The sequence below is a fragment of the Apodemus sylvaticus genome, chromosome 1, assembly GCF_947179515.1.
Source record: "Apodemus sylvaticus chromosome 1, mApoSyl1.1, whole genome shotgun sequence".
Taxonomy (NCBI): domain Eukaryota; kingdom Metazoa; phylum Chordata; class Mammalia; order Rodentia; family Muridae; genus Apodemus; species Apodemus sylvaticus.
Window position 1 is genome coordinate 187,546,531 of NC_067472.1, and position 12,055 is coordinate 187,558,585.

Sequence of the window (12,055 nt, forward strand, 5' to 3'; positions counted from 1 at the left end):
CAGAGCTCTAGAAATACCTCTGCATAGGATGATGTGGCAATAGACATGAACTTTTGTCTTTTATTTGAGAGGTGGTGATGTTTGAAAATGTACCCAAGGCCAATGCACACAGATCTTTGTCCAAATATTACTGAGCTCTTAGATTCTGCGAGACTTTGGTAAACTTAGATTAAGAAAAATACAATCAAGAATGTGACTCACCAATAAAATGAGCATGAACTCTCTTCCCCTTCCCACGCACTTTTGAGTGTTAACTGAGATCACAAGGCCCTTTAGTATAAACTTGACAAAGACTACTTATGCCATAAATAATATCTACGTTTATTATTTTATTATTCCTATTCACAACATAGTATAAATTCCCCCCCCCCACGCTACCTTTGAAATACCTTCTGCAAGTCTACATTGTGTCCTCTGTTTCTTCTGTACCTCTCACCCTTTCTAAGTTTCAACTCCCCATTTGTCTGATCTCAATCCTTCCCTTTACCCTCATACAGCCCTGGCTCAACGGGACAAGAAACTCATAGTGTAGTTTGGTGGGATCGTGGCAAAGCCCACAAGTCTAGGAGACACATCAATGTCCTGGGGTGCCTGTGGGGATTTGAAGCGGAAGTTCTGCATGATGTTTGTGAGGAAGAGAAAGAGTTCCATCCTAGCCAGTCCTTCTCCGAAACAATACCGTTTTCCTAAAGAGACAAGACAGAGGAATGTGAAGTTAGCTTATGTCAATAGAAAATCCCTGGCTGCATTCTCCATGGAAGGAAGAGCTGAGACCTTTAAGGAAAGCTCTAATCCCTGAGCATCAGCTGTACTTTTACTTGAGGTGGGTTGATCCACACCAGGCAGTAACAATGAGAAATGTGGATTCCCTTCTGTTGCAAGATATTAATCATACTGTGGACCCCGAGATTGTGTTATTTACTGAAAAAAAACCTATTTCTAGTTGTGTGGCTCAGCCTTAATCCCTCTGGCTGGAATACAGATAAACCTTCAGTATACACTTTTAATCCCAAACAAGATAGTTTGTAGAAGGAAGCACCCATGTTCGAAAGTGATGTCTAATTGAGTGGCAAACAAAGTGACGAATCAGAGAAAGATTTGACAGAATGGGATGTGCCCAGCTCTCACAAGAGGAGACAGGAAGGGGAAGCTACTTAGAACGCAGTGCAGAGAAAGAAAAATGGAGAAAAGAGGCAGTTTTACTGGGACAATTGTGTAGAGGCAGGTTGTAGAAAGAGAACACACTAGTCATAGGTAAAGATAGAATAAGCCAGAGAATGAGAAGGAGATAGAAGATTAGAACATATTGCCAAAGTTAGTATGAGGTCAAGCAGAGCAATTCAGGGAGAGGCCAAGAGAGAGAAACCAGATTGAATCTGTTAGAGGAGTTTGAGCTAGAACACCTGAGTTGACTTCCAGGCAGCGATCAGAAACAACTATGATGGGATGACCTTATTCAGCCGCAAGTCTCAGAGACTGAAAACATTCTGGGCTTAGATAAGATTGTACAGAGGCTTGAAGCTTCCAGGACTAAGCCTAGGTTAGCAGAGAGAGGCAGTAAGCCTCTGAGACTACAATTACATAAGGAGATTAAAAAATACTTTTACACCTTTCCCTACAGTGATGAGGAACAGTATGGCTGCCATGTAGCCACATCCTTTCTAAGAACTGGTTGTGTGACCCGAGAAAGCCCTCTGACTTAGTTTGAGCTTCCATTTCCCCTCACCTATCATTAAAGTTCGACCATTACTTCTCCAGAGTTCAGATACATGGTACTTGGGAATGATGGGAGCTACAATCAGTCAGCTCAGAGTTAGATACAAGGGAATATTCCAAGATGGAGAGAGGTATTTGGCTGCATCAGATGGAAGCAATGAATAAGATATCTCTGTTGGTGTGAGCAGTAGTCTGGCACTAGACAGTAGGTTCTTACCAATGGAAAAGGGCACAAAGGCATCACTCTTCTTAAACTGTCCATTGTCATCTAGGAAGTGCTTTGGGTTGAAGTCATTGGGGTTAGAGAAGAACTTGGGGTCTCTCAGCACAGAGCCCAGCATAGGAAACACTTCAGTACCCTGTTGATGAAGAAGAGACTGGGTGAGGTAGATTTGGATGAATGTCCTGCTGGCCCACAGGAGATAGAAGGGTGAGTTGGGGTATCCCAGGTGAAGAAGAAGATAACATATGTGAGTGGGGGGCCTTTGAGAGAGGAACTTTTAGGAATATGAGGTTATCCTTGAGATGGAAATATGGGGGATGTGAGGCTCATGTTCTATTAGACAGGATGAATGAATGACATGGGCTCTGTCTTCTGGGGTGGGAGGTTAAAAGACAAGCAATTTGTGTCTCTCAAGTCAAGATTGGAGGGGTATTGGATTTATGTAGCCCTAAACAGGATATATGGCAGACATGAGACTCCTGTCTTTAACACAGTTGGGATCTAGATAAATTAAGCTTATACTTCTTGAGAGGCATAGAGTTAACATTCTTGGGTAGGAAAGTCTCAGGGGAAAGCCAATATATAGGAGTTCTAAGTAAGAGGGCAGAAGGGTGTGGTGGCAGAGAAAGCCTGTCACTGAGATACTGAGAGAGGGGCCTGGTGATTTCTAATGAGGAGGAGGTCCTGGAGGCCCCGGAAGAAGGCTAAAGGTCACTCTAGGCTGGGGGAATCAGCACCTTGGGGAGGAGGAACTCTCGAAACTTGGTGTCCTTGGTGACCCGGCGAGCTAGGCCCATGGGGATCATGTCTGCAAATCTCTGGATCTCGTGGATTACAGCCTCTGTATAGGGCATCTTCATTCGGTCCTCATACTTGGGCTGCCGGTTCCTGCCAATCACCCGATCAATCTCCTCATGGACCTTGGCTGAGAAGAACAGGGATGGGTTTAGGTATCCAGGAACTTCATAGTAGAGATGATAGTTCAGAAACTAAGACAGGATGGATGCCCTGGAACATTGTATGGCATTGTAGATCACTTTCAGTACATGCAAGTCATGCATCAGTGAAGGAACTTCCTAGGAACTGGATGGCTCATACCAGAATTATATGGGAGTTGCATGGAAGGAAATTTAGCTGGTGACCTGGGGGAGCAGGAAGTAGCTCCTTTGAAGCACAGATGAGCAACCCCACCAGCTGTGGCTCTGTCTAGGCACAGCAGGGAATAGCTAGCTATCTGAGAGTCCAGTTTCTTGAGAGAGGTAACGGACATCGTGGCAGACAAGAGATGCAGGTGTAGAATCTATATCCATGCTGTGTTCCCCTCAACCCCTGCTTTCCTGTTCCTTGAAGCCTTCTTTACCTTCAACATCCGGGTGCTTCATGAGCAACAGAAAGCCATAGCGCAGGGTGGTGCTGACGGTCTCTGTGCCAGCAAAGAAGAGATTTAGTGTCGTCAGCACCAAATTCTTCATGTAGAACTCAGTATTGGGGTTCTTCTTCTCCTGCAGGGAGGGGAATATTCAAGTCAAATCCACTCCTTACACTCTTGGTGCCCTTCTAGATTTTCCCCAACTTGAACTCACTTCTCTTTGGCCCAGACCTAAGATTGAAAAGAGGAACCCTGGCTATTACAAGTTCTCTCTGGGTTCCAGAACTTCAGAAGTGACCCAGTGTCCTAAATCTTCTTTTGTCATTTATCATTTAGCTGGCTGTCTGATTGTTAGTGACCAACTGAGCTGTCAATTTTTAATTGGTAGAACTATTTTAGGAAAGTTAAGGTTGAAGAAAGACTCTGAGAAACAATGGTACAGACGTCATGTTGGAGGAAGCCAGGGAAAACTAAAGGTGTTTTTGTCTGAGATAGATATAGAGTTTTTTAAAAATTATTTTTATGTGTATGAGTGTTTTGCCTGCATGGGCGTCAGAGCACTACAGTGTGTGCAGTAACCAGGGAGGCCACAAGAGGGCATCGGATCTACTGGGACTGTAGTTACATGGTTGTGAACTGCTATGTAGATGCTGGGATTGAACCCCCTGGCACAATGGGAGAGCAGCCAGTGCTTTTAGCCACTGAGCCATCTTTTCAGCCCTCAGACAATGAGTGTTAGGCAGCAAGATCTCATCTCTTCATTATGAACCTTAATATTTTCTAGAGCAGTTTCCTCCCGCAATCCTTTGCACTCAGACTACATAAAGTTCCATCACAGCTGGATACCACATGCTGATAATCCAGGACATGAGAAAGCAGACATGGGAGGACCACCGCAGGTTTAAGACCTGCCTGGCCTACACAGCAAGTTTCAAGCTAACCAGGGCTACATGACAGGCTCCTGTCACAAAGCACCACCATCACCCCTGCCTCTGTTCTGCATAGGTGAGAGAAGGTCCCAGATAAGTTAGGTCACCTATTCCACAGATAGGTGAATGGCAACACGGACAGGCAAAGTTAAGGGGTACGTCACGTAAATGCATCAGCCTGAGACACTGAGGCAGGATACATGGCCCACCCGCTGTGATGCAAAACAAGCCACCACATATCTTCTCAGAGCTGCAGCCTCCTCGTTTGTAAAATGGGAGTCACAACACAACCTCACCGAAGAAGTGTGAGCAATAAATAAGTGGTTATCACTAAGCATTTAATACACTGGTGGTGGCCTCAGTCTGTCCATCCTCCTGAGACTGAGCAGTGGGCGGAACAGTGGTGCTGAGTGACAAGATGTGAGGTTTATAATGAGGGGCTACCCCACACGTGATTTCACCCTGCTTGGCTTTGAACCTCCCACCACCTCGAAGTTCCCTAGCTTCTAGGTTTACCTCCAGCATTCGGATAAGGAAGGAGTCGATGAAGTCCCTTGGGGAATTGGGATCCAACGTGCGCTGGTTGTGCTCCACTTTCTTGGTTATGAAGTCCTCCAGCCCCTGCAGCTCCTTAAAGGCCTGTTGCTGGGGCCCTGGTAGGTGTTTCATCACAGAAGAGAACATCTCATAGAGCTGAGGGTGGAAAAGGGAGGAAACACTAAGGAAGCAGTCTGCATAAAATCCAAGAGGTGGCAGCTGCCTTTAGGCAAGGGACCTTTCTGTCACCTGTCCTGGAGATCAGGTAATCAGGTGGGGCAATGTGGAAACGTGGTTTTCTTATACTTTAAGTGAGAGGGCTATTGTCCAATATTTTAAGTGAGGTGGATTTGGTTGTGTATGTGGGTTTGGGGTTCTTAAGTATGGCTGCGTTGGATGACATCCAACTGGGCTGACGTATTTGGGTGACTTAAGCTGGAAGCAGCTGTTCATACACTAGCAGGATTTGAACTGGTGAAGGTTAACAGGTTTCCCAGTATTAAGCCAGTCCTGGATAGTCACATTAGCTGAATTTCACACTCAACCTCAGTGTTCAAAAACAAGGGGATGAAGGCGGAAATGTGTGGAAGTTTCCTAGCAGCATTCGGAAGCAGTGTCAGGAACTCTTTGTCCGAGTGTGTGTGTGTGTGTGTGTGTGTGTGTGTGTGTGTGTGTGTGTGTGGTGTATTGTCCGTGTGTGTGTGTGTGTGTGTGTGTGTGGTGTATTTATGTCACTGAGTTAGTTTTCAGCCATTAAAAACAATGTTACAGAATTTCCAGGAAAGCAGGTACAATGGGAGATCATCATATGAGACAAATCTAACCAGAACTTGTGGTGTATGTGTTCCTTCAATCTATGGTACCTATGTCAAATCACGTGTGTACACACGTATGCATATATTTGTACATGTATATCACTTGGAAGTAAAACAGACTCAGGGACAAACAGGACTAACAGGAGAAGGAAGAGGAGGAGGAGGAGGAGGAGGAGGAGGAGGAGGAGGAGGAGGAGGAGGAGGAGGGAGAAAAGGGAAGGTAGGGGTATGGGCCTGAATAGGTTCAATACACAATATACGCTTGTCCAATTTTTTCTAATTTCTATTTTAAGTAGTGCTGATATTCATGTGTTCACCTGCTCTGTTATTTAGCTGGCTTCACAGATGGCCCTACTTGGGTGTGTGAATGAGCTGTGTTGGGAGACCCTTAGCTGGATGTTTGGGGGACACTGTGTAGAAATTTTGCTTAGAGCCATAGATGCTTGTGTAGTTCCGTGCCCAAGTAAGGGGTACTCATCTACACACTACAGGGGGGCTAGCTCTGAATATCTTTGCAGACCGCACATGATTTGAGTGAGTTTGAGTCTGCAGCACCGAATGCCCAGGAACTGAAGAGAGGAAGGATATTCAGTGGACCCTCCCTACAGAGATCTCGAGTTAGAGATTAAAATGAATTGTAATGGTAATGCATGCCCAGCAGAAAGAGCTGAGTGGCTCTGTGTGTGAGAGAGGGGGGGAGGGAGAGGGACAGTGAGACGGAGAGGGGGAGGAGAGAGAGGGGAGTGTGGTGAGGGAGAGGAAGGGAGAGTGACTGCTGGCTTTGGTCTCAGGCATGGCTGTTGAGAGAACGTCTGTGGTCTGACATCTGTTCCTGTGCAACCGCTAGGGGTAGTTTGAAGGTATTTGCGGGAAGCAGTTTGGGAGTGAGCTGGCAGCAGAGGTAGGGGCCATGGTAGGACAGGTTGAAACAGGTTACCTGCCCCATAGAGGTCGCTGTGAACTGGAAACTTCCCAGCATCATTCTAAGCAGTGACAAGAACTCTTTGTCCTCATAGTCGAAGCGGTCCCCGAAGACGATTGAGCTAATGACATTGGAGACTGTTCGGCTCAGATAGTAGGTGGGGTCGATGAAAGCACCTGTGGGTGGGGAGGAGGAGAAGAAAGGAGAGGGAGATATTGCAACTAGGCAAAAAAGCATTGCCTGGGTGTTAGCATCAGATATTTGAATGAGAGAATTTAAAAAGGGCACTGGCTACAGCGCTGAGCCCAAACGCCTGACACTAGATCCCACAGCGGGGACCAGCATGCTCTTCCCTAGCCTAGTTTCCTCTCCTGGGACATGGTGCTGCTTTGCCTAGGGTGTTCAACCTTGGGTAGGTCCTAAGAACTTGCGGTGCTCAGCTTACCGTTCGTTTTCCTAAATGAGTCGATGAGAAAGCCCGCCTCCTCTTGGATGCGCTCCTCGATGCCACGCTTGCCCACTCCGAAGTCCCGCAGCGTGGCGATGGAGAAGCGCCTTAGCTGTTTGGCTCGCTCCCCGCTGCTGAAGGCTACGCCTGCGAGGGTGAGTGAGAAGCCCCGAGAAGTCAGAGGAGAGGGGCGTGGCTGGCCCCTGACCACCCTTGCACCGGTCTGCTAACAGGAGGGCCAGAAGGAGAAAGATGCACACAGATCCTTAGAAATGCAAGTGCAAAACACAAGATGGCACCAAGAAACTACAGACAAAAGTGAGCGATAGCCTGGAGGGGTGGAAGAGTCAGAGAGAAGGCTGGGGAAAGGATGCCCTCAAATGTCCTCTGCCACGTTCCCCTGTGCCAAGTCCCTCTCACCATAGCCTTTGAAAAGCCAGTCGAAGGTAGCCTGCTCGCCCCGCCCACTGAATTCCTCAGCTTGGTCCACCAGAGCCTCCTTGACTGCCTCCTGTCCACACAGCACCACAATTCGGCGAGGTCCCAGGTAGATGGTGAATACAGGTCCGTAACGGTCTCTGATCTGATGGAGGTGGATGATGAGAGAAGTTAGAGGGGACAGCTCGTGCTTTCATAGCTGGTCTGGGAGTCATTTCGCTAGAGTTCTAACGCCTCTCAGACCAGTTGTCCCAAGATGTGATCCCACAGGCCTAGGAAGTGGTGCTGATTTCTTGGCAATCCTCCTGGCCTAAAATTACACTCCCACCTGGTCAATACCCTAGTGCCAAGCCTCAACCAAAATTGGGCATCCCTTCATGCCCCCATTCGACCCATCTCCACGCCCTGTGGCACCTTCATGAGAGAGTTGTACATTTGCTCTGTGTTCAGCTGAAGAAAGTTCCCGATGAAGGGCAGTGGGGTGGGTCCCGGAGGTAGCTTTCCTGAGAGCTTCCTCTGTTTCCAGACAGACATCAGGACCAGGACACTGAGGAAGGCCACTGTAGCCACCAGGAGGAGTCCTGAGGCCAGCATGGTCGCGGTCGGGTGACAGACAGACAGACAGACAGTGATGGGTGAATTAGCTTGCTTTTATACATCCAGAGACGGAAGGCTGGCCTTTGGTCTTGATTATGCAACTGTCTCATTTCAACTCCAGACTACCCCCCTGTTGTGCACCAAGTTTGGGACATAGCCAACACTGAAGGAGGAGGAGGGCCCCATGAAAGATTAACAGGGAGTAGACTGAATCTGTGGTATCTAAGAGGAAGTGCTACATAACAAGGCATAACATAACATTACAGAGGACAGTAGAAAGAAGCCAGAACTAGATCCTTCATAACATGGATACTAGAGACCCTTCCTCTGAGAAGGGCCCAAATGATAGGGATAGGAGGGTCTTAGGAGAGAGTGAGTCCATTCGTTTGAAATGGGATGAATGCCTATGAGGTTGAAAGACCATTTTTCTTTCCTGTTTGAGATAGACTTTCACTATGTAGTCCTGGCTAGCCCAGAGCTCCATATGTAGACCACAGAGATCCACCTGTGTCTGCCCTGACTGCTGGGATTATAGGCCTACACTACCATACCCGCCCGACTCTTGGGAATCTTTCAGTGAAGAGGGTCCTGAATTTAAGGATGAGAGAAATGGAGGTTCCAGGCCTACAGGTTATGAATCTTGAGGGAAGAATGGCTGTGATGGGGGAGTGCCTGGGAGGGTCACACTGAAACTGCAGGGGGATCTTGGAGTGGGCACCTGCCCAGGCCTGGATGTACTTTGGTACTGGCTCTGTGCTCTCTCCTAATGCTCAGAACCCTGGGGAAGTCTCTTGAGTCTAGGATGGAGCTGGAACATAGGATGTGAGGAAGGTAGGGAAGACCAGATTCGTATTTCACTGGAACTTGGCACAGTACTAGAGACCACATCTGAGGGTCTGTCTAGGTCTTGAGAAATGATGATAGCTGGGCGGTGGTGGCACACGCCTGTAATCCCAGCACTTGGGAGGTAGAGGCAGGTGGATTTCTGAGTTCAAGTCCAGCCTGGTCTACAGAATGAGTTCCATGGCAGCCAAGGCTATACAGAGAAACCCTGTCTCAGAAAACCAGAGAGAGAGAGAGAGAGAGAGAGAGGATAACTCCAATATGGTAGGAAAGTTCTGATTTACAAAGGATTCCTATCCAGATTCCTATCCTTTCTTGTAGGAAAGGCCACCGGGGTCACTGGCTCACTGCTGCTGCTATTTATAAAGGTTTCCTATTTTACGCGTGGATGCACTGAGAACAAAACATTGGGGTGGCATGGGGGACACACGTGTAGTAAGCCTGAAAGCCAGAGGTATTTAGCGTCTACTCTGCCTCACACTTTTAGCCTTCCCTGTCTAGACATCTTTCCCACCAGTGGGAAGAGAGCATTGGGGGAAATAGAGGCCATAATCGGGGATATGTGGTAAGTGCGCTGATGCCTGGCTGTTATCAGTGGGTTGAGGTGGAGAGATTTAGATGAGCATCCAGCATGGGGAACAGAAGATGACCCTGGATGCTAAGGGTGGCTGTGAAGGAGGGAAGAATGACCCTACTGTTCTCCCACACTGAAGTTCTTCTTTAATGATCCAGACAGTTTTGGTGAACCTGTAGCCCAGGAAGACTATGTACACCCCATCTGTGGAACCTTAGTCATTGTGGTGTTGGCACATCACCAGCCTCATTGAGATGACCGAGGTCATAAAGGAGCAGGGCTTTGATTGTCTTTCTTCTTCATTACCTAGCCCAGATCATCCTGGGAGACACCTAGGGACTAAGCTCAGCTGCAGAATGGTTTCCCAGGAGGATGGGCTTAGCATTGAGATAGCCCTGAGTCTAGGATAGAGCTGGAGCAAGGCTCTGAGAAGGTAGGGAAGAGCAGATTTGTATTTCTGGTCTTCATATTAGGCCAGCACTAAAGTGAGAAAGAAGTTAGTGCGAAGTTTGACAAGAAAAGGATATTAGTAGACTCACTTCTTACGCTGACATAAACACTAGGTGCTTGCTGAGACTGGCCTCCTCTAGACCCTGAGAGGGGCCTCAGGGGGGACACTGGCAAGGTTTGATGGATGGGTCCAACCCATGATGGTGACCCAGCTTTAGAGAGGTGGAGATGGGTGAGGTTGGAGTTCATGACTGGCGTTTTTCTCATCTTGTTTTAGGCTGTTGGACTCTGAGACCAGTTGGGGTGGAAAGAAAGGGCAGAGAAGAAAACAGAGAACAAGGTTGTTTGTTGATTTAGGAGGAGGAAGAGGGCGGGGAATGGGATTATCCTAGGCTTGGCAGGTAGGTATCCATCTCTCCTTAGCACCCACCTGCACCTGCGCTATCCTTGGGCAGGGACCTCTCCTCGCCCCTTGTTTCCACTTGAATAAGAGAAAGGGGGTAATTTAGAGAATTTGTTTCACCTGAAGGGGACAGCCAGAAGGACCCTGAGTGGTCAGGCAGGTTCTCTTAATCTGCACAGGGGCCAGGAATGGGAACCCAGTTTGGAAAGATCAAGTTTATTTGTCCTTAATGAGTTTTTTTTTTTTTCAGGCACATGAATGACAGAGCAGAAACTGAGGTCACGTGGGAGAGACATAGGCACATGAATAAGGGATCAGAGCCTGCGGTCACCTGGCAGAGACATGTGAGAACAGCAGCATCTCAGGCAGGCTTCCAGAGTCAGTGCACAGTGGCCTTGGAAGATCTCTCTTTGATGGCTCCGGCCCTCTTTTCTGTTTTTTGTGATTAACAGCAGGGCCACAGTATAGAATGGAACCCTAACCTGGGCAGATACCGACCCCTGGGCAATCCAATCTGTCTCTCTGAGACCTTGTCTTTTGTGTGTCAGGGGGATGCTGGCAAGCTTTGATGGATGGGTCCATCCCATGGTGCTGATCCAGCTTCATTGACAAACTGAACTTTATGGGCCCAAGGACTGAGTGCATCTTCCTCTTGGTAGTCATGGTTGAGTTAATGCATAAAGTCAATAAATAGCTATTTAATTCATTTGTAATTATCACATCTTACTACATGATAAGAAAAAAGGACAGGGATTGATGTTCCTGTACATTTCAATCTGCTTTCCGGAGCCTCTGGTTTTTATTATAGCAAGCATAGAGAGTGTAACACTGGGTAAGGCCACTAACACTTCGAGGACCAGTAAGGAGACAATTCCCTGGTCAGTTCGAAATTGATCTATGTCCTACAGCCAAAGCTGGTGATGCCTTCAGTAATAAGGTCCTAATATTTAGTTATGGTGGGGAAGCAAGGCCTGCCTCATTTTGAATGCCTCCAGGACCACCCTAAAAAAAGACAGTGTCTGGTGTCTGAGAAGCCTCCTTCCTTAATGCCCCCCACACACTCCCATAATCCCCCCTTACCCCGGAGCTGTGAATAGGACGTTTATCCTGGATGCTTGGTGCTCTGTTGGGCAATTTCTGTATTAGCCTTAGATGTTCAGATTGCTCTGGATGGAGATGAAGCCCACACAGGACTTTGCCTTGCGGTGTATCCTCCCTCATTGTAGATTATCCATTCATGTTTGCTTTCTCCTTCCCTGGGGAGGAGCCACTGTTGTCCCCGATCCTCCATGCTTGTGAACATCTTCGTGTTATCGTTTTTTTTTCTTCTTTGATTTGTAGGTTATGACAGGTGCCTCTGCCTCAACTAGCTTTGTTTGCACATTCTTCTGTGCATATCATTCTGGGTTATACATGTGGGTCGCTGCTGGAGTTCATGCTGCCAAGCTTGTCTGTATTATTTACTTTTCTTTAACCATGCAAAAACACCACGAGGAGGACAACATAAGAAGAGTTTGCCTGGGCTTACAGCTCCTGCAGAATGATCCTTGTAATGGAGAAGCATGGTACTAACAGCAGGCAGGGGGGCAGTAGCAGAAAGCTGAGAGCTCACCTCTTGTACCCCAAACACAAAGCAGAGAGGACAAACTGGAAGTGGTGTTGGTCTTTTAACTTCAAATCCAAGCCTCAGTGACATAATACCTCCAGCAAGGCCTTACCACATAAAGCCCCACAAACAGTAACGCCAAGAGGAGGCTAAATGCTCAACTGCCCAAGTCCACGGAGGACGTT

At 47.6% G+C, this 12,055-nt stretch overlaps 1 protein-coding gene across 1 annotated transcript; it reads right to left on the bottom strand.

The window, feature by feature from the left end:
- Nucleotides 1-384: 384 nt before the first annotated feature.
- Nucleotides 385-8,000, bottom strand: LOC127683005 (cytochrome P450 2A5). The gene is made up of 9 exons (XM_052179825.1): nt 7,812-8,000; nt 7,380-7,542; nt 6,957-7,106; nt 6,527-6,687; nt 4,754-4,930; nt 3,300-3,441; nt 2,677-2,864; nt 1,934-2,075; nt 385-686 (listed from the first exon to the last, which is right to left on the bottom strand). The coding sequence occupies exons 1-9, from the start codon at nt 7,989-7,991 to the stop codon at nt 505-507; spliced, it is 1,485 nt and encodes a 494-aa protein (XP_052035785.1). The 5' UTR covers nt 7,992-8,000; the 3' UTR covers nt 385-504.
- Nucleotides 8,001-12,055: the final 4,055 nt, after the last annotated feature.

Excerpts from the sequence above, each read along its gene's own strand:
- LOC127683005 (XM_052179825.1), bottom strand. The coding sequence starts at position 7,991 with ATGCTGGCCTCAGGACTCCTCCTGGTGGCTACAGTGGCCTTCCTCAGT. Across the intron at positions 4,931-6,526 it reads CAGCGACCTCTATGGGGCAG|CTCTATGAGATGTTCTCTTC; the intron begins GTAACCTGTTTC and ends TTCCACCCTCAG. Across the intron at positions 2,076-2,676 it reads GAGAGTTCCTCCTCCCCAAG|GGTACTGAAGTGTTTCCTAT; the intron begins GTGCTGATTCCC and ends CTTCATCAACAG.